A 22368-nucleotide genomic window follows, 5' to 3' on the forward strand; every position below is an offset into this window, starting at 1 on the left:
TCAATCGTTTTCGGTGATTACCCTCTTCAGAAGCCAAAAACATTTATGCCCCAACACCTCAGCAAAAGCATCTTTCATCTTTATAAATAACACCAAGGCCAGGTTAGGAGACAGCTAGAGAGACTCCACCAGCGCAAGGCTGCAGGACCTGACGGCATCAGCCCCGGGGTCCTGAAGACCTGCGCCGCCCAGCTGGCTGAGGTCCTACAACACCTCTTCAACCTGAGCCTGAAGCAGCTTCCCGGTGCTGTGGAAGACGTCCTGTCTGGTTCCTGTCCCCAAGAAGACGACTCCATCTGGCCTCAACGACTACCGACCGGTTGCCCTCACATCTCATGTGATGAAGGTGCTGGAGAGGCTGGTCTTGGCCCACTTCAGACCGCTGGTGAAATCTTCTCTGGACCCTCTGCAATTTGCGTACCAGCCTCGTGTGGGAGTGGACGACGCCATCATCTACCTGCTGCAACGAGCTCAGTCTCACCTGGATGGAACCGGTGACTCTGTGAGAATCACTTTCTTTGATTTCTCCAGTGCATTCAACACCATCCAACCACTGCTGCTGAGTGAGAAGCTGCAGGTGGTGGAGGTGGACATGTCCACCGTCTCCTGGATCACTGACTACCTGACAGGCAGACCACAGTTTGTCCGTCTGGGCAGTGTGCTGTCTGATACGGTGGTCAGTGGTACTGGAGCTCCTCAGGGAACTGTTCTGTCTCCTTCCTGTTCACCTTATACACAACTGACTTCCAGTACAACTCAGAGTCCTGCCATCTGCAGAAGTTCTCTGATGACTCTGCAGTGGTCGGATGTATAAGGGATGGACGGGAGGAGGAGTACAGGGCAGTAGTGGAGGACTTTGTGGAGTGGGCGGGAAGGAATCACCTGCTCCTGAACGTGGCCAAGACCAGAGAGATGGTGGTCGACTTCAGGAGGAAGATGACGGCTCCACAACCGCTGAGAGTTCTGGGAGAGGAGGTGGACATGGTTGAGGAGTACAAGTACCTGGGTGTGTCCATGACAACAGACTGAACTGGAAGACCAACATCAATGCTGTCTACAAGAAGGGGATGAGTCGACTCTTTTTCTTGAGGAAACTTCGATCCTTCAATGTGTGCAGCGAGATGTTGGAGATGTTCTACCATCTGTTGTGGCCAGTGAACTGTACTTCTCTGTGGTCTGCTGGGGGAGCAGCATTGGAGCCGGTGACACCAACAGACTTAACAAACTGGTTAAGAAGGCCGGCTCCATCATCGGCTACAAACTGGACAGCCTGGAAAAGGTGGTGGAGAGGAGGACGCTGAACAAACTATTGTTCATATTGGATAACCCTGTCCACCCTCTCCACCACCTGCTGCAGGGACAGCGGAGGACGTTCTCTAAAAGATTCCTCCAGCTCCGCTGTCACAAGGACAGATACAGGAGATCATTCCTGATACAGGAGATCATTCCTGCCGTCCGCAATAAGACTGTACAATAACTAACCTCTGGCAAAATAATACTGTTGACTGTGTTTTTTGGTTGTTTGTATATAATATATATAGATATATATACTGTACTGTATACACTGTATATACTGTGCATTTTATGTTTATATTTTATAATTTTACTGCTATTTTATTGCTTTTCTATTGTTCTATTATTATCTTGTTGCTTCTGTATGCTGCTGTAGCGAAAAAATTTCCCCTCGGGGATTACTAAAGTAACTACCTAACCTAATCTAACCAGGAAACTATTAAAAAGACAAGTTGTATTTCCAATAAACAGGATATTCAGTTAGCAACATAGCCTTGTAGGCATCGCAGCACTGTTTGTGTCCATGCTCCAATAGAAGCGGCTCAACACCTGCTCTACACTGTAGCTTGAGTAGCCCGGTGGTTGTTACACAGCAACAATTATCCTCCCCAGTGAGAAGTTGCAATGTGGAATACCGATTTAGACTTTTGACCTTTAAAAACCCTTTCAGTTCTGTGTGACCTCAAACATCAGACCATGTCTTTTTTAATCTCACAATATTAAAATTAGCCTTACTTCCCTCCTCCCCTTATGTTTTTCTTAAATCTGTCTTCATCTTCTTTCCTCTCTTTGCTTTCATTTTCTGCTCATGTCATGGTTGCATGATCGGCCTTTTCATAAAACTGGAAAACAAGAGAGCATAGCTTTTATGCACACTGTAATGCAATTACGTACGTCTCCATGAAGATATACACATACATTCAAGATTACTTACAAACACACACACACAGCAGTTTATCTCTCCTCTGTTCTGATTTCCAGACTCCAGAAAATGGTACAGCTGAGAAACGCCCACCTGTGCCAAAGGCCACGCCCACCCCCCGTTCAACTGCTAATAAGAATGGCTCCTCTACTACTGCTGCAAGCAAAACTGCAGGTATGTGCACTCAGTACAGGATTCCTTCTTCAATCATATCCACTGTGTCTCCGCTTAACCCTGATTGTGTGATATGAACACTGTTGTCTCAAACAGTGTCTCTGCTCTGCTTTGGCTGGTTCATAGTATTGCAACACAACATGACACGACAACAACAGGATCTGAATTTGCTACAGTAGCTGGAACTATGACTCACATTGTAGGCTGGCACCACTCCAGCCTAACTAAATTGCTACCATATGTTGTATGTTATTATATTCAAGAGCTGGCTTTTGAAGACTGGTATTTTTATCTGCATATTACAAACAGACTCAGCTGAGTCAGTCTGAGAAGTGTTAAACAGGCTTTCTGCTTTTTGTGCACCTCAGCTCAGCACCCTCAAAGATTATGATTCATTCACTCGGTTCACAGTAATGGGTATTATGTACTGCAAGGCTTATATTACATTTTAGTTGCATGAGTGAACTGCATTTCTTTTGCCCTAGTGGCAGCAGATTAGTCCAATTCCATAATGCCTCTGCCACCCAATGGCAGCATCATAGCAACATAATGGAAATTCTGCCAAAGGACTCAAGTAATAATCTTCAAGTGACCTGAAGCTCATGAATCTCAGCAATGCTATGGGAGCAGTCAACTGTAGGATTTTGTTTGAGCCATCAACGGCCAATCCTTTACTGGTTTTCATTCTAGATGGGAATTTGGCAGTAGAAAGATAGGTGACAAGTTGATACCATCTGTTTTTCCAGTTTTCTACACCTTTTATATAAAAGAAACCACATCTTAATCACACAATCAAGCACAAGAACTTTCCAACAAGCTAACAATGAAACAGCCATTATGTCTTCTCACCTTCTAAAATGCAATGGCATATGTGTATGCAAGTAGTTTTCTGCACATCAGGCAGACAGGAAATGACAATAGCAGTTGAAGTCATGTTTCTAAACACCAATAAATATAAGTCTACTATTCACTCTATAAACTCTGGTTTGGTGTCCACAGACTCCTGTGAAAAACATCTTCCTCTTTAGCTGCAAAAGTTTCAAGCTTCTTCTCAACCTAAACTCAACAATAGCAATGTTTTCAGTCTCTAAAACATTGCACATTGTAAAGTCATCCATGTATAACATATTTGTCCATAATCTAGCCATTTAAACAGCCTGTTAACTGTATTCATACCAAAGTTATATAAACAACAGTTGAAGTATAACTGGCGCAAGCTTCCAATGTGCTGTATCTTATTGTCAGAATCAGTGTTTAGCATATGTTCATTCTTACTATTCACAGCTTACAAGAATGACAAGACTGAGAACAAGACTGGAGAGGTCAAGAAACCCAAGACTACAGGTAAGAACATTCAAATGCAAATACGATCAGGGAAAAATTCTCCTGGTTTAGACTTGCACAAGGCTGGAATGGGCTAAAGACCATCGGCAAGCAGCTTGGTAAGAAGAAGACAAGTGTTGGTGCGATTATTCGGAAATGGAAGAAACACAAAATGATCATCAATCGCCCTCGGTCTCTCAACGCAAGATCTCGCTTTGTGGGTTTTCCATGATCATGAGAAAGGTGAGGGATCAGCCCAGAACTACACGGGAGGAACTTGTTAATGATCGCAAGACAGCTGGGACCACAGTCACCAAGAAAACCATTGGTAACACACTACGCCGTCATGGATTAAAATCCTGCAGCGCCTGCAAGGTCCCCCTGCTCAAGAAGGCACATGTACAGACCCGTCTGAAGTTTGCCAATGAACACCTGGAATATTCAGAGAAGGCTTGGGAGAAGGTGATGTGGTCAGATGAGACCAAAATTGAGCTCTTTGGCATCAACTTGACTTGCTGTGTTTGGAGGAAGAGAAATGCTGACTATAACCCCAAGAACACCATCCCCACCGTCAAGCATGGAGCTGGAAACATTATGCCTCGGGGGTGTTTCTCTGCTAAGGGGACAGGACGACTTCACCGCATCGAGAGGAGGATGGACGGGGCCATGGGCCGTGAAATCTTGGGCAACAACCTCCTTCCCTCAGCCGGGACACTGAAAATGGGTCGTGGATGGGTCTTCCAGCATGACAATGACCCAAAACATACGGCCAAGGCCACAGAGGAGTGGCTCAAGAAGAAGCACATTAAGTTCATGGAATGGCCTAGCCAGTCTCCGGACCTTAATCCCATAGAAAATCTTTGGAGGGAGCTGAAGCTTCGAGTTGCCAAACCACAGCCTTGAAACTTTAAAAATGCTGTAAAGTAGAAATGAAAATGAGTTTTAAGTTCGTCACACCACAGAAGTATGGGTTGTTAACTACCCATCCAAATTTGAATGAAAAAAAACACCGATTTAAATTAGGCTTTAAAATCGTGAGAACATCATCAGTCTTCTCTGCTCTGAGACTGGGGGGCGTGTCGCCTGAAGGCGCTGAAGCTCCGCCCACTCGCTGGGTGACTTTATGCATGATGTCCCACTGGTCCTCTGTCTCTCTGGTGGATGGAGCAGCCTGCTTTGTGAAAACAGAATAGAATCAGAATGTATTTGTCCAATGAGTGAAACATACAGATGCAATCAAATCAAGCTTGTTCCCCTGAGCTTAGACGCAGGAGTAAAACTGGAGACCAGAGACAGAAGACAGTGAGTCTCCAACTACTTCTAACACACCTGAATTACAATAGTGGAGATAATAAGAGCGGAGGAGTTGCCTTAGTTCTGTAATGACTGCAACATGCATAATGCATACATTACATCACATGTCCATACATTACATCACATGTCCATTCATTACATCACATGTCCATACATTACATCACATGTCCATTCATTACATCACATGTCCATTCATTACATCACATGTCCATACATTACATCACATGTCCATTCATTACATCACATGTCCATACATTACATCACATGTCCATACATTACATCACATGTCCATTCATTACATCACATGTCCATTCATTACATCACATGTCCATTCATTACATCACATGTCCATACATTACATCACATGTCCATACATTACATCACATGTCCATTCATTACATCACATGTCCATTCATTACATCACATGTCCATTCATTATATCACATGTCCATTCATTACATCACATGTCCATTCATTATATCGCATCAATTCAAACTTTGAACCTGCTCAGGTCAAGCCGAAAGTCTTTCTCTTCCACTGATGTCCCTCCACCTCCACCTGCTCTCTGCAGCCTCCTGCACATGTAGTCGGGCTTGTTTATCTGGACCGGTACTGGTACATGTAACCGAGAGGGTCGGTGATTGTAATGTTACACCGGAGTACAAAAACAACAACCCTCATTAATGTGAGGACTAGATATCCTCTGGTCCATGTTTACCATCACCCCGACATGTAAAATACAGAGTTTCATATATTATAGTTCCTTATCGTAGCTATATTGACACACATAAAAAAAATCTGCGATTATCTGAGCATTTTTCTCTGAGCTCAATGGAAGCTAATTAGCACATTAGCTACCATTTCATGAAAATACCGTTATTCCACACCGAGTAAAATCACGTTAGAGGTTTGCACCGTGGACTAAATATAGCAGAGTTACTGTGGAAAAGTTATCTAGTATAATTATAACAAGCACACAGAACTTACGCTGAGTGGTGGACTACTGGTGGCAGCGGACGGTGCCGGTGCGACCAGAGGATGAATGGCCGGGGGCGGGGGGGCGATGCTCGGTTCAGCTCCACGCTGCAGGAGAAGCGGTACAGCCGGGAGGGCGATGCTCGGTTGGGCTTGCACTGCAGGAGAAGCGGTGTGTCCGTGAACTCCGTCTGTCTCCGGTGCAAGTTGTTGAAACTATCCATCTTGAAATGGTCACTGCAGATGCGGCTGTTGGTATTGATGCTAAGCTCTCCATCAATGTGGCTCTTCCTGAAATCAATCCACCTCCTTTTCCTCTCTTCATCAGTAGGACATTTAAACAGCGATGCAGCGCTGCTTTGGAGGTTCTTGCTTCCAGGAAAGATGCACTTGCGGGTGGAGGGAGACGTCCTGTAGCAGCTGATGTACAATAACAATCTGACTACGGCAGGAGTTGCAACTGAAGTCGAGTGGGATGACCTCTTATGCAAATTAAATCCAGGCTTTTATATCGTTTTACCGTGTGAGAGGAGGAGCCATGCAGAAGGTTATATCAACTGTCTGTGCGGTAGCCCAGTAACGAACTAAGGCTAACTTTTAGCCCCTCCTAAAAAAACCTGAGCTGAAGACGGATGAGAAACTGTTTAACGGTCTAACTCGACATTTCAGTGCGACAAAGTTTTCAAACTTTGCACATGCTTTCAGCAACTCATTTCAGACGTGTATAATGTATTGAGAAGCAAATCTTTGAACAGCATTACACTGTGGTTCAGTTAAAATTATAGGAATATTGGCTACATTATTGACCGTAGCAACATGGACTCGTGCACATGTCACATGCATTACCTCAGTGATGACTACTGAGACCACAAGCTTCTCTTCTTTCCTTTTTGTTTGACATGTGTGACTGCATTTCCATTTCATCTTTATTTGCGATATGCTTCTTCCCATTCCGTACAGCCCGTCCTCGCCCGGCCTCCACCACCACCACCACTCCTGCTACTCCGGCTGCCTCCACTAATGGTGAAGCCATTAACATCCATCGCCGGCGGGTCATCACCAAACCCCCCGTACCCAAGCAGACACCACTGGAGAAAAAGCCGCCGGTGCCCCGTGCTCCCCGAACCCCCCGACCCATCAACGCTCCGACACCGGACCTGAAGAACGTCCGCTCCAAGATCGGATCAATTGACAACATCAAGTACCAGCCTGGTGGAGGAAAGGTAGGACAGAGCAGAGAGCACAAGAAAAGTATATGAATAATTCATAGCATTAATATATCCTGTCAAGATCTCTGAAATTCTGCAGAATGATTTTCTTGTATGAGCAAATGATTTGGCACCTGTGTGGTTTGTAATTCAAATTGCTGCTATGTGCTGTAAATCATAATAACATGTTTCTACACTGGGAACCAGCTATCACCATATATGTAATTCAATCTACCGTTGAAAAGTTAACATTGTTTTGAATCTCAACATGTTTAAGGAATATTAGCTCAGTAGTTTGATAAAAAAAAAAAAAAGTATAACAGCCAGTTTTTAATTCTTCTACTCGATGGGAAGTTAATCAGATCTTAATCATGTCTTAGCTGTGCTCTATGGAAGATTTGAAATGCTTTAATTTGAACAAATTCTGGAAAATAGTCAAATGGATTATGTATTGCTATACATATTTCTGTTTCATGTATGCATTTACTGTGTCAAAATGACAGGAAATGGATAACAGGAAAATTACTAAAAGTTTTGTCTTTATTCATTGGATAATCATACTTTATTGTAAGATAAGTTTTATGTCACATTAAAATCAACAAAGAAATCTGCCAATACCAGGTCAAAGGTATTTTCATTAGTTTTATGAAGAGATGCAAAGCAGACTTTCTATTTCTATTTTCTCCATCCTGTAGACTCTCGTTCAGCCATTAGCATTAGCTAATCATTCTACTAAAACAAAAAACAGTGACCGTAAGCAAATGCTACCTTGCTGACACTTATTTGCTTAATTCACCTTATAATTATTTTAGGACGTGCCTAACTTGCTGGACAACACTAAAATGCAAATACACCTCATATGCACCTTATATGTTATTTGATTGGGAAGGGAAGGAAAATCCACAACACAATAAAAACAGATTATTCAATTATTAAAGGATAAAAGCTAAGAAAAACCTGTTATTTTTAATGTTTCAGTTAACAAGTAAAATATTTTTGCATCAGAGGTTGACTTGGACTATAAAATGAACCTCATTTTAGACAGTGTCGACAAAGTAACCAGATGGCTTTCCCTTAGACATTTACTAAAGCAATTCAACACCAAACTTGTAAGTTAAAAGAAGCTCACCTCATAATGTTTCCTGGCAGATACTCTGAAATAAAGTGGCTTTCAATTCTGTAGCAAATCATTCGTGGTCTTGATGCAGGGCTGCATGAAATAGAAGAAGGTTTCATGAAGCATAGTAAATGTGTTCTTAAACCCTCATAATGCTGTTTGTGTGTGAGGCAGATAGCTATAACCAACAGAGGATCACTGCATGCTGTGTCACAGAATCTGCAGTTAATACACTGGATTCAGTCATGTTTGCAATGCTGTACTGCAATGCAGTCAGGGTGTTATACTCATTTCTGTGCTATGTAAAACAACACAGCCTGCTGTAGCTGTGATTAAACTTACATTGGAGGATAAAAGCTTTGCAGGGATGAAGGGAAGACATACTCCATCAGCAACAATGCTCAAATACACATCTGTAATACGTTTATGCTATCTTCATCTATTCCAACCTTCATCTATCTTTTTATCTTACATGTTTCTGCTATCTCCTTCTGTCTGTCAGTTCACTTTAACATGCAGCATATCAGTACCCTTGTCCAATGCTGCCATGCAAATGTTGCTTCTCACATCCCATAGTCCTAAAGGGCCATCTGTATTCATCTATCTCAGTGAAAGTTCTTCTGGTGCCCACATGCTACCTTCATTCCACCCTGATAAAGTTGCGTATTTGCTTTCTTGCTGAGCTAAAGTTAGAACATTACCCGGTTAATCTTTAGCTACAGTGATTCTAAAGATGAAAGTCATTTAGCTGTAGTTTATAAACTCAGCATAGAGAATACAGAGCAGGGGTAAACAGCTCGCCTATCTCACTATTAAAAAATATGCCTTCTAACGACATTAAAACTGACAAATTAACACATAGCCTATTGGCTTCCTATAGGCTTCCAGTCTTAATGTTAGGATAAGGTTGCCTCTTCAACTTCAACTTTAATATCAATCCACCATACGACATACAGACATGCAGATAGATCCAAAAAATGGTTTCTCACAGTCCCATGGTGTGCAAATAACCTTTTGGTTAACCATTAGCTGAAAAGTAGCTAAAGACAGAACAGCTTGTATAAACAACACAAAGACACACAATAGGCTACATTGTTCATTGGTCAGCAGGTGCTGATATAAAAGCCTATATTTTAACATTGGAGATAGCTGTTTCCTCCTGCCCTTCCTGCTCTTTTAGCTAAGAAGCTCCACTGGTTCTAGCTTCATATTTAGCATACGGATATGAAACTGCCAGCAAGAAAGCCTACTTTCCAAAATGTTCAATTATTATTATATAAGAATGACACAACATATTTTGTTCCTATCGCCCATTGACAGGTCTATTTCAAACAATACACTTGGCAAACAACATACTTTTACAACATATAAAGTAACTTAAAAAAATTCAACACGCGCGCGCATGCACGCACGCATACGCACACACACACACACACACACACACACACACACACACACACACACACACACACACACACACACACACACACACACACACACACACACACACACACACACACACACACACACACACACACACACACACACACGTTGTGCTCACGTTAGCTTCATGGCTTTGTATGGCATTGTATGGCCCCCACGCCACATCCGGCCCTTTGGCTGTCCCTGACCGGCCCGCATGAGATCAATGGTAAATCAGGAATCACACGTAAATAAGTGTACATCATGCATGTGTAACCCAGGTAATGTTCAGTACCCCAATTTACTGATGTTCCCTAAACGTCTCACCACGCGAGCTCGTGATCTGAACGTCCTGGCGGTTGCCCGTAGCACGTATTTAAGATTTGTCGTATCTAGCCGAGATGCCACCTTCACTCTTTATTTATTCAAGAAAAACAGAATGCGTGTTCTTTTGTAGCAACATTCTGTTGCACACTAGGAATTAGACATTATCACATGGCCAATTAAAGCTAGAGCAGTGGAGAAGGAGCTGATGTTTCCTCACCAAATGGTTCCATGAAACTATTCTCTCTTCTCTCTTGAAAAAGAGAACTGTCAAAAGAAAAAAAAAATTGCAGATCCTCCGGTTTTCTCCATTAAACTGTAATTTTTGGGCACTGTTCACGCTTTCAGTACTGTTTTTCAAGCAGACACCTGTTCCTGCTGTGTCATCTTCCTATCCTTTCAAACACTCAGTCATGAAGCCACTTCACACAAACACATTGCTGCCCGGATCATAATATATAGCACTGACTTAGTCAGTCTCCTGGGATACTAATTTGATTTGTCTATCCTGTGTTTTCATATTTTCAGTTGCTTCAGGAGCTTGTTGGTCTAACAAAATTTCTGTCCTCAATATTTTGTGTGAACGTGTGTGACCTTTGATATGTTTTTTTTGTTTTTTGTGCTGATATTTTATTGACTCTTGTCACTAACACTTGTCACCAACAAATGTTCACTGTAAATCATTGTCATGTTTTTACATGACAATGATTTACAGTGAACATTTGAATGGTTGCCACCATCCATCTAAGACCGTGTTTGTGATCCTCCCTCTCAATTGACTCATTATAAATCTCACACCTGATTGGTGCTACTACAAGTAATTATTAAAATTTGAATAATACACACGCACATTTTGCGAATAGATTTGGGTGACCTTCCTTCTTTTTAATTCATGCTGTTTTTTCCATGCAATCTACCCCTTTGATTGGCCGTAGCAGCCAATACACTCATCTGATTTGGGCATTCATCCTTTTGATCAGCCCCATGTCCCCCTGCTCCTCCACCCGTTGTGCTGCGTATGGTTGATTGGAGGTTGTATTGACCAGGGGGTGGTTGTTTCCCCAGGTCTCCTCCACCCCGAACAACAAGACATCAGACCCCTCCACCCCTGCTGCCAAGGCCAGAGTGAGTCCCTGCCATCGGCACCCTCACACTTCTCACACCTGTACATTATCCCTCCTCCTCTCTGCATTCACTGCATACACCTATTCTACATCCTACATTCTACATCCACTCAGGGCACATTACACCTTGCTGTTCATATACCCGCATTAAGATGAACATGATCATCAATCCACGCTGCAGCTGGCACTTGCTTATTTAATAAAGGTTTTATCACCAAAGCAGAGATATTTCCAGTGTCACTATCTTCATATGACCAAAAAAGTCTGTTTTTTAGCTCTTAGATGACAGACACAAGTTTTTATTTTGCGATTATATACTACCAAAGTGGCAATCTGCTGAATTGTGCCAGTCCTGCCATCTACCTGTTTAGCTAAAGCTAATGTCAGCCACTGGTCTATTTGCATTTATATAAAGAACTAAAGAATGAGAGGAACGTACCAGTTTTTAGAATTATTAAAACATGAAAGTTCTATATTTGGAGGGAATCCTTTCTGTATTTAACAGTTTGGGCATCGACCATGCAATTTAAAAGTATTCATCCAGGCCTTAGCTCGCCCTTTAAAAGCTGCAGAATAATTTGCATCTGTCAGTGTTCAGTATCTGGCAAAAAAAAAGAACACCTCAACTGAATTTAAAAACAACTCACAATGGATAATATAGCAGCAGTGTTCTGTGAGCTCCTTATAACACAGTGATTTTACTTTATAAATATTAGATCTTGTGGTACCTAAAAGACGTACAGCGCTACTAAATCCAGTTTGAAGCCAGAGGCAGCATTTCCAGCTTGACTGGCCATTTCATTAAACACAATTGGCTTTTTGTGAGTAATCATGTCCTTGTTCCTGCTCAAATGATCACCTCTGTCCACAGCCTGGGTCAAAATGAGGAAACATAAACAGAAAAAAATAATTTTACGTATTGTCAAAGTGCCTATTGTAAAAAATTTTTTTGATGAACTCCACAAGTTCGTTTTATTTATATTTTCATTTATGTTGTGCATAACACCTTTACATTCACATGTAAGCTTCATACATTATTCACATCCAACCAAACTCCATCCCCTTTCTAACTTGACCAATACCATCATCCACATTTCCATATTTAAACACACTTTCCAGAGCATTCCACTTTGTTAGATATTATTCCTTGTACAAAATAGAATTGATTGAAGTGTCATATGTGTTCCTGTGTCCTGTGTTGACTACTAGTGGCCACTGATTTTAGCGCAGCAAAAGATAATGGCCTCTCTGTGCCTTTTGAATCATTCTTCCTCGCACCACTGCAAAGCTTTACAATTACGTCACAAATCTGTGTTTGACTCCATGGCCTCTTAGTCTGTGTTTCCTTGAGCAATTTCTTTTAAATCCAAAACACACTGATAACAAGGAAAGCTGCCAAATAGTGAAGACAAAAATAAGTACAAGAAATAAACAATACTCATGCTACATGTGCTAGTTGTAGATTTGTCCTGTTCAATGCAACACACTGGTAGGATACAGAGAGTGTGCAATCATCACCTGAGAAGAAACTAACTACTGGAATTGGCCATGTGTTGTCCAAACTTCAGTCCTGTTGCACTCAATGAAACATGAAACCTATACTGTTTCAGTTGATATGTATTTCTTTCTTTTCTTGTAGTAATGTGGAGAAATATTTTCAGCCTCCTCCAGTGCTCCTTGAGCTTGCATGAGATCACTCCTCATGACCATTAAAATTATTTTTCTGTAAGATTTTATACCATAATTCAAATTTTTTTGTACAGTATATAACTGATATTAAAAAGGAACTCACTGTAAATACATACAGTGAATAATCTAAAAAATTATAAGCCTTAAAGATATTGTTTATTGGCTTTAAAATAGGGTAATCTAAATGTAATTTTACATTACCTTTTTGTGCCTTCCATATAGAAATATGTAATTTAAATTGGATCCTTGTGGATGGATTGGATAATCCCATAACTTTACCAAAGAAAACCGTATGAATACAGCAGTCTTCATATATATCATGTAATGTTACGGTATTTCTGCAATATATAAAAAAATTTGTGCAGCTATAACATTACATTTTTTAATAAGTTCTAATTCATTTGAACTGTAAAAATGCACAGAATGTCTACAATAAATATCTGTAATTGTTTAACTCTGTAAAACAAAAAAAACAGCAATTAAAAAAAAGGAAAAATGTTTTTTTTTTTACTATAAAAAAAATTCGTAATGTTTTTTCTTAATTAGGATGTTTACGATGTGCTATCAAAAAACACACTGCCACTTGTTATGTGAATGTATGTATGTGCACACGCTTTAAGTGTATGTGTGCTAACTGCTGAATGAGTCATCCTTTGCTGGTACCACCTGCGTCATCATGCCATTCTCATACTGGAGAAGGAGACGAACACAGACAGAGACAGAATGGGGGAAGACATCATATGTCTGCTACAGGGAATTTTTTACAATACAACTACAGTACAATGCAACTGATTTCACTAAGGCAAAGGAAGGAGTGACCTTGTGGTGGAGGGGGTTCAGGGGTGGGGGGTGGAGTGGGTCCTTTTAATTCCTCGGTGGCAGGACTACTAAACGTGAGCTAGCTTGATGAAAAAAAATGTAAGTTCAGTGTGTCATTAAGGGGTGACACTCAAACCACTTAATAAGTTTTTTAAGTTTTTCATTGATCAGTGATTCCAAGACTGTATTCTGTCCATCTGCACCATGTAAGTGGCAGTAGCCTTCCACTATATCACTTTGACTATTCCCACAGGAATTAAAAGCTTTGGACACTGTCTTTAAATCACTGCACAGTAGGGAGGGGCATATCAAAAAATAAATAAACACTTTGATATTTGCTGTGAAATAATCAACTGCTATTCGACAGTTCACATTTTCCAGTGTGCAAAAATTGCCAGTCATTTTACTTTTTATCTGTATTGTACGTCTGGTGCTCCTTATTCAATTTAATTTTGTAATGGTTTGTTTTGTTAGTCGTCAGTGTCTTTAACTGTTTTTAGATATTGGATATACTGTATAAAAATGGTGCCTACAATAAGCTAAAGTGATGACTTTGTGTCATTCAGACATGACTTTTTACATAGTACAAGACCAGACAGTACAGGACGTTACATAAGCATTATTCATGTGCATATAATGAGTTCCCTGCAGTCCCTTTACGCTGCCTGGTTAAATTGTCATCATTGTCAAGAGCAGCTCTCTTGGTGTCTGATCAATTTCCAAAATAAGTTTTGCTAAATATTTTCCCTTTTGCTGAATAATTTGTGGAATGAGGTCGAAGCTTTGTAACCTTTTCAATATAATTTCCTCGAAATTGGTGGCCAGACTATGCATAAAAATATCAAACAGCAACATTGTATACTCTTTTAACGCTGGTATTCAGCCTTGGTTCCCATCAATTAATGTAACTTCATTCATTCAGAATTGTTGAAAGCGATACCTAAATGTTACTAGGTCTGACCTAGTAAGATTGCCTTTGTGACTTTAATTGAAGGGTGAGCAGCATGTTGAGCAGACATAAAACTAATAACAGAAAGGAGTGCATGTTTGAAAGATAATTATGCAATATGCACCCTAGCTGTCAAACTATTTCGCCTCTTTGTACCCACAGTTGAAATACCAAAGAGATGTGACTGATTTTGGTCTTTGCTTTAATATAGAGCAAATATTATGACCCATTACAGACCCATCAGCCAATCTCTCCACAAAAGTTTTGCTAAACAAGATGCAGACATCCCTGCTAATACAACCATGCAACATTGAGTTTGTACTAAAACAAATTACGAACTGTGGACAGGCTGTGGGGCAGAACAACAGGTAATACTTTAGTATTCTTTTTCTTTTTTTTGTCTTCTGTTCCCCTGAATTAGTCACTTACAGTTGCTTTTCTGCTTTGAGTAGCATGTGTTAACACAAAATCACTTATGGCCCGGTGGAATATTTTGTTGCATGTGCTGTGTCATCTTCCAGTGTTTGTCCTGTGCTTTTTAATATGTAGCTGATGCTGTTTATGGAAGCACTCTGTTGTTATTCAGTCAATATCCTTATCTTTTGGTTCTTCAGCATTCATTTTTGGAAGAATTTGCAAACATTTCTATGAGAATCCACAAGCAGCCTCATTTGAATTTATTTACGAAATGTCCCAAAGGCATTTCTTTCAGTGCCATTTGCTGATTAATTATCACAATGCAGATAATCACTGAAGTAATATGTAAACAGAATTACTTGAATTGAATGAGAGAATCTCTTCCATACTTACAGTACAAGGCTACTCAGTTCCCTGTCAACTACAGCTGCCTGCTGATCTGCTCTTTTCTGCTGCTGTTGTCCGTCTGCCTGTCGCACCTTTCTTTTTTCTTTTTCCTTCCTTCTTTCTTTGTTTCTTTGTTTCTTTCTTTCTTTCTTTCTTTCTTTCTTTCTTTCTTTCTTTCTTTCTTTCTTTCTTTCTTTCTTTCTTTCTTTCTTTCTTTCTTTCTTTCTTTCTTTCTTTCTTTCTTTCTTTCTTTCTTTCTTTCTTTCTTTCTTTCTTTCTTTCTTTCTTTCTTTCTTTCTTCCTTTCTTTCTTTATTGCTTTCTCTCTCTCTTTTGCTTGTCTGTGTATCTGCCTGCCTGTCTTTAGGTTCAGATAGTGCACAAAAAGCTGGACTTCAGCCATGTCACCTCTCGCTGTGGCTCCAAGGACAATATCAAACATGTCCCTGGAGGTGGCAATGTAAGTACTGCTGGAGCTGGAAGCAGACTCTAGTGAGGGTGGATACATATCACATTTTATGGGAATATAGCCTTGTTTTGGCTGTTTTGGTGAAAATGGTGATAGATTGGGGATTTCTTCTTGTATCCCATCTAGCATCTCCACCACATGACTTGATTGGTCACAAAGGGATAAAAGGATCATTTCTATTTTTGGCACTGTATGAAAATTGTATTCATATATATGATATTATATCCCTAATGATCTTTTACATATTGATTAGAAATCAAACCAATCTGACTTACAATCACTACACTAAATCCATCAATCTTCCTTAAATCGGCCTCTGCAGACAGATGTTGATGTCTAACTTGAGCATCTATCAGGGCTGGAAGCAAAAAGAGCTCAGCTATAACAACAAAGCCTTCCTCTTCCAATATCAAACATGTACATTAAAGTTGATCATTTCCAAAGTAACTAAGAATGAATGCATTCAAATTAGCATGCTCCCGCTGTTTGCACATCAGATTAATTTAATTGTACATTAAGTGAACTGACCACAGGTCCTCGTGCCCAACCTTCGAGATGTTGTTCCCATCTACTCTAATCACCTGCTGCATCGTCATGTTCAGTCTCTGGGCTGCTCTCACAACCACCACTTTGCTGTCTCACTTCAATAACACAAAGTGCAAAAGGTATACAGAGAATAATTCACCGAATGCATTCATTCACAATAGCAGTTCTCATCCATCATATGTTCTCTCTTGCAATACGTATGGATGCAGTGTGGACTGCTCACATGATCATCATGTGAGGGGTGGTTGGCCATGTTATCATCTTACAATGATTTGAATCTAACATCTACCTTAGTCCCACAAGTACCTTTCAACTGTTGGACTATTCATGTTATTAATAAGCACCTAATGTAATTGCTGCTGTAATTACATTAATCATGTAAGGTATTAATACCACAGTTATAAGGATACACATGTCATGGAATGTACTGTATAGCAACAACAGTTATCTGTATATACCAAAATCACTAATGTGTTTCCACTGTATAAAATGTATAACTGTAAAAAATAACACTAATATTTAAATTGTCCATTACGATTCAAATATGTGTGTTTGTAATATAAAATCAGGTCATTAATAATGTAACCTGTAAAGGTGCCTCTGAGAAAACTCAGGGTCAATCACTATTAATGATGAAAAATGAACAGTAACGAGGATCTTGATCATCTCATTGTTAGTCGTTCAATGTGTCATCAAATATGTAAGCCGGACTGTTACGGGCTCTTAAAACCAGTCAGTGCCTCAGGCTACTAAGGATCAGGAATACAGAGTCTTGTCATGTGACAACAGTCTTCTAACTGCCTACTCTCACTTTCCAATAATGGTCCTTCCTAATTTATCTGCATAAATGTAGCATCCTTTAAATAATAAAAAAAATATTGTCTCCAGTGGCAGTAAAACAGGTCAGAGTAGTGAATCAAGCATGGGTTGTTTGTACAGCATTTATTGTGTTGTATGCCATTATCCCACATACTCCTTTGCAAAAGTACAGAATGTAACCCTCTCTATAAATGCACTGTGTATAACAATGAATGAATTCGATTTCCCCAAGTGGAAAGAGTGGAAGATTAATTGCACTGGATGTGGAGTCAGTTTGTAAAGACATTGTGATCTCTACTCTTACCCAGGTGCAAATCCTGAATAAGAAGGTTGATGTGAGCAAGGTGACATCCAAATGTGGTTCCAAGGACAACATCAAACACAAACCAGGTTTAACTTCAGACTTATGCTGTCCTGCACTTTTTCCTCCTTCCAAACTCCATTTTGTTCCACTGTGTTCTCATACAAATCTTCTTTACTGCAGGTGGTGGTGACGTGAAGATTGAGGCCAATAAGCAAAACAACAAGGCCAAGTCTAAGATTGGATCCATGGACAATGAGGAGCCAGGCAATGGACAGACCAATGGACACAAGGTCAAACTCAAACATAGGCGTTAATTTGATCAGTTCAGAGGTTGTTCTGGGGTTGTGCTGAGTCACTGTGCTGTTACTGCTTCACCACTAGCTGGTGTGGCAGCATAAGAGTGGTACATAAAACAACTGGATTCTTATTGTGTTCTTCCATCTGTGTCCCTTCTCTTGTGTGTCTATATTTGGCTACAGGAGGAGAAAACAGAGAAGACATCACCCCCAAGTGGTGCTCCGACAACAGGACCCGCAGGCGTTGCTAAGGCAACAGCATCAGGAAATGTTGCTAAGGAGAATGGTGTCAAGGAGCCCACACCCACTCCTTTTGGGGGAGACGGACTGAGGGAGCCCCTGAGCAAGGACAAACGCATCACTGAGACAAGTGGGTGAAAACAATGATGGCAGATTTCGAGTTCGAAATACAAACAAGACTAAAGAAAACAAAATAAAAGTTGTTTTCATTTATATCCATTGAGTCTGGACAAATGGGTCAAATAACCAAGAGAGACCAATTATGGACCTCGCATCTGGAAAGTTTGGATGTTGCTCCTAAATGTACAAAATATCCATCCATTATCTATACCCGCTTTATCCTGAACAGGTTTACAGGGGGGCTGGAGCCTATCCCAGCTCACTTTGGGTGAAGGCAGGGTACACCCTGGACAGGTCGCCAGTCTATCACAGGGCCTTATAGACAGATGAAAACAAAGACCATTCACACCTGAAGGCAATTTGTAGAATCACCAATTAACCTGAGGTGCATGTTTTTGGATGGTGGGAGGAAGCCAGAGTACCTGGAGAGAACCCACGCAGGCACAGGGAGAACATGCAAACTCCGCACAGAAAGGCCCAGATTCAAACCTGGAACTTTTTCACTACGAGGCAACAATGCTAACCACTGCACCACTGTGCCGCTGTGTGGGTGTGTTTTATAGAATGTTACATAATTCAAGCAATGAATGATACATGAACAAATACCTATATAAAACCTTCAGAATATAGAATAAGACTTAACTGTTGGTGCTTATAAATGCTACTGTATTGAAAATTTCAGGCTAAGAGTATCAATTCTTTAAGCATGAATGATGTGTTAACTCACACTACACATTGTTTGAGTTTTAATCAGCCTTGTTTTCTCTGCTGTACTGAAAACATACTGAACCACGACAAAACTGAGGTTTTTACCATAACGTCAACTTTGTGTAGCATTACAGTCCTGTCAAACAGTAACGTTATATTAATCAAGTTATCTGGGTTTCCAACTTCCTTTAGAGAAGACAAACACACTGTTAAATATATTCCTTACTCCTTTGCTCCTGTGTTTTTGGAGCCCCACGTACACGGTTTCAACAAGAAAAATCCACAACTGATGAACCTGCCTTTGTGGATAAATTCATCTCTGGCCCTGTAGCTGGCCTCAAGACTCTTGGCCGTATTTTCGTCCACAAAGCCAAGTAGGTGTGGCCATCTTGTTTGATATTGGTGAACACAAGCGCAAGGCGCAATTCCAGCGTAGTGGTAAGAGAGTAGATAATTAGAAGGTGTGCCACAGCCGACTTTAATCATGGCCAATACAATCAGCTGCTCTCATTCCCTGTAAACCACTGTGGCCCAGTGGAGTGTCAGTGTATAATGATGATGATGCTGATGATCTTAAATTGGCTTGGTAAGACGTAACTAATATTATAAATGCCCCTTCGCCTGGTATTATGAGAACAACTGCCCACTGTAGAAATCATTATATCAATGATATAAGACAAAAAACTGCATCTTATAAACACTAGCAATAATTAAATGTCAACGTGAACATCCAATATACTGAAATCATGATGATGTTAAGGAATGAGCATAAGTAAATTACATAAACTTAGAGCTTTCCAACGCAATTAATTTATAAACAACACTGATAAAAAGAAATATGCTTAAAATGTCACTGGTGTTGTGGTGTTATGAACTGCAGCCGGAGCTTTGTTTATGCCTAATTTACTTTCCAATCATTAGTTAAATGGTCTAAGTTGCCATGCAACATTGTCCTAATGTTTTATGCGTAAATGACGCCGTATCATGGCTTTCTAGATTACTGCATCAGATGAGCAGGTGAGAAGGCTTTTGAATTGTTATCCCTTTTGTGTAATTTAATTGCAGCTTATTTGTAGTTAACCTGAGTGACTTTCATACAGTGCATCCGGAAAGTATTCACAGTGCTTCACTTTTTACACATTTTGTTATGTTACAGCTTTATTCCAAAATGGATTAAATTCATTTTTTTCCTCAAAATTCTACACGCAATATCCCATAATGACAAAGTGAAAATAGTTTGTTTAAAATGTTTGCAAATCTATTAAAAATAAAAAAACAAAACTATAACACGTACATAAGTATTCACAGCCTTTGCTCAAAACTTTGTTGAAGCACCTTTGGCAGAAATTACAGCCTCAAGTCTTTTTGAGTATGATGCTATAAGCTTGGCTCCTATTCTTGGGCAGTTTCTCCCGTTCTTCTTTGCAGGGCCTCTGAAGCTCCATCAGGTTGGATGGGGAGCGTCGGTGCACAGACATCTTCAGATCTCTCCAGAGATGTTCAATCGGGTTCAAGTCTGGGCTCTGCCTGGGCCTCTCAAAGACATTCACAGAGTTGTCCTGAAGACACTCCTTTGTTATCTTGGCTGTGTGCTTCGGGTCGTTGTCCTGTTGGAAGATGAACCTTCGTCCCAGTCTGAGGTCCAGAGCGCTCTGGAGAAGGTTTTCATCAAGGATGTCTCTGTACATTGCTGCATTCATCTTTCCCTCCATCCTGACTAGTCTCCCAGTTCCTGCCGCTGAAAAACATCCCCACAGCATGATGCTGCCACCACCATGCTTCACCGTAGAGATGGTATTGGTCAGGTGATGAGCGGTGTCTGGTTTCCTCCAAACATGATGCTTGGCATTCAGGCCAAAGAGTTCAATCTTTGTTTCATCAGACCAGAGAATTTAGTTTCTCATGGTCTGACAGTCCTTCAGGTGTCTTTTGGTAAACTCCAGGTGGGCTGTCATGAGCCTTTTACTGAGGAGTGTCTTCCGTCCGTCCACTCTACCATACAGGCCTGCTTGGTGGAGTGCTGCAGAGATGGTTGTCCTTCTGGAAGGTTCTCCTCTCTTCACAGAGCAACGTTGGAGCTCTGTCAGAGTGACCATCGGGTTCTTGGTCACCTCCCTGACTGAGGCCCTTCTCCCCCGATCGCTCAGTTTGGCCGGGCGGCCGACTCTAGGAAGAGTCCTGGTGGTTCAAACTTCTTCCATTTACAGATGATGGAGGCCACTGTGCTCATTGGGACCTTCAATTCTGCAGACATTTTTCTGTACCCTTCCCCAGATCTGTGCCTCGATACAATCCTGTCTCGGAGGTCTACAGACAATTCTTTGGACTTCATGTCTTGGTTTGTGCTCTGACATGTCAACTGTGGGACCTTATATAGACGGTGTGTGTCTTTCCAAATCATGTCCAATCAACTGAATTTACCAGGTGGACTCCAATCAAGTTGTAGAAACATCTCAAGGATGATCAGTGGAAACAGGAAGCACCTGAGCTCAATGTTGAGTGTAATGGCAAAGGCTGTGAATACTTATGTACATGTGATTTTTGTTTTGTTTTTGATTTTTAATAGATTTTGCAAAAATTTCAAAAAAAATTATTTCACGTTGTCATTATGGGGTATTGGGTGTAGAATTTTGAGGGAAAAAATGAATTTAACCCATTTTGGAATAAGGCTGTAATATAACAAAATGTGGAAAAAGTGAAGCGCTGTGAATACTTTCCGGATGCACTGTATTTTATAGCTGAGATTTGCTACTCGTCATGACGCGCACCAATTGCCTGATTCACCTGACAGTCATCTTAATTTCTTTCATGATTATCTGAATCTGAAGATTGCATTCAAAACATCTTGTTTTAATTATGTATCTAAATTGGATTAAAAATGTAAAACATCCACCAAACCCGTCTGTGGGATTTTGGATAGGCCTGCAATGTGAGATCTCACCCACTAAAGCCACAAAAGTATCCCTGTACCAACTGCCACCAAATTAGACTTGGGCTGAGCTGCTGGAGGCAAGGCACAACTTCAACAAAAAGTTTGCACTGCACTGGCGCATCTCCAATACACAATCCCTGTTGGGTTCATGTTGAAATACACAAAAATACCATTGCACCTGGATTTGCCCTGCGCTTGGGAGAAAATAGGCTCCTTCTAAGTTCAGTGGTACAACATATTCCTGTTAACCTGATGCTGCTGCTGTGGCCCTAACTGATGGGTGACTGTAACGCTAATACAATTTTTTTTTTTTTTTTTTTTTTTTAAAAAGGAGTGTTTTGTATGTGGCCCATTATTCTCATGAACCTGCACCAGACACTAACAGCCTATTAGGTAGAGACTGCTTGGGAAAATTAAAACTCCTATTATCTCTCTTTGTTCATCGCCTTCCCTTTTCTTAAACCTATTTCTTCCTGTT

The 22368-nt window shown here is 40.7% G+C and overlaps 1 protein-coding gene across 6 annotated transcripts in view; it reads left to right on the top strand.

Moving 5' to 3' along the window:
* The window catches only part of map4l (microtubule associated protein 4 like), a 114807-nt gene that overhangs the window by 86025 nt on the left and 6414 nt on the right, over positions 1-22368 (top strand). For 5 of the 6 annotated variants that reach the window (XM_069709783.1, XM_069709786.1, XM_069709784.1 and 2 more), the window contains 8 exons: positions 2275-2389; positions 3674-3733; positions 6962-7224; positions 11138-11197; positions 15824-15916; positions 17599-17680; positions 17775-17884; positions 18074-18260. In XM_069709783.1, coding sequence (XP_069565884.1) covers positions 2275-2389; positions 3674-3733; positions 6962-7224; positions 11138-11197; positions 15824-15916; positions 17599-17680; positions 17775-17884; positions 18074-18260 — 970 coding nt within the window. The remainder of the gene's footprint in view (positions 1-2274; positions 2390-3673; positions 3734-6961; positions 7225-11137; positions 11198-15823; positions 15917-17598; positions 17681-17774; positions 17885-18073; positions 18261-22368) is intronic. The other variant, XM_069709785.1, reaches the window with a different exon arrangement.

Source organism: Brachyistius frenatus, unplaced genomic scaffold (genome assembly GCF_029030835.1).
Source record: "Brachyistius frenatus isolate BFR_SWC_R1_liver_20210118 unplaced genomic scaffold, ASM2903083v1 Contig_85, whole genome shotgun sequence".
Lineage (NCBI taxonomy): Eukaryota > Metazoa > Chordata > Actinopteri > Embiotocidae > Brachyistius > Brachyistius frenatus.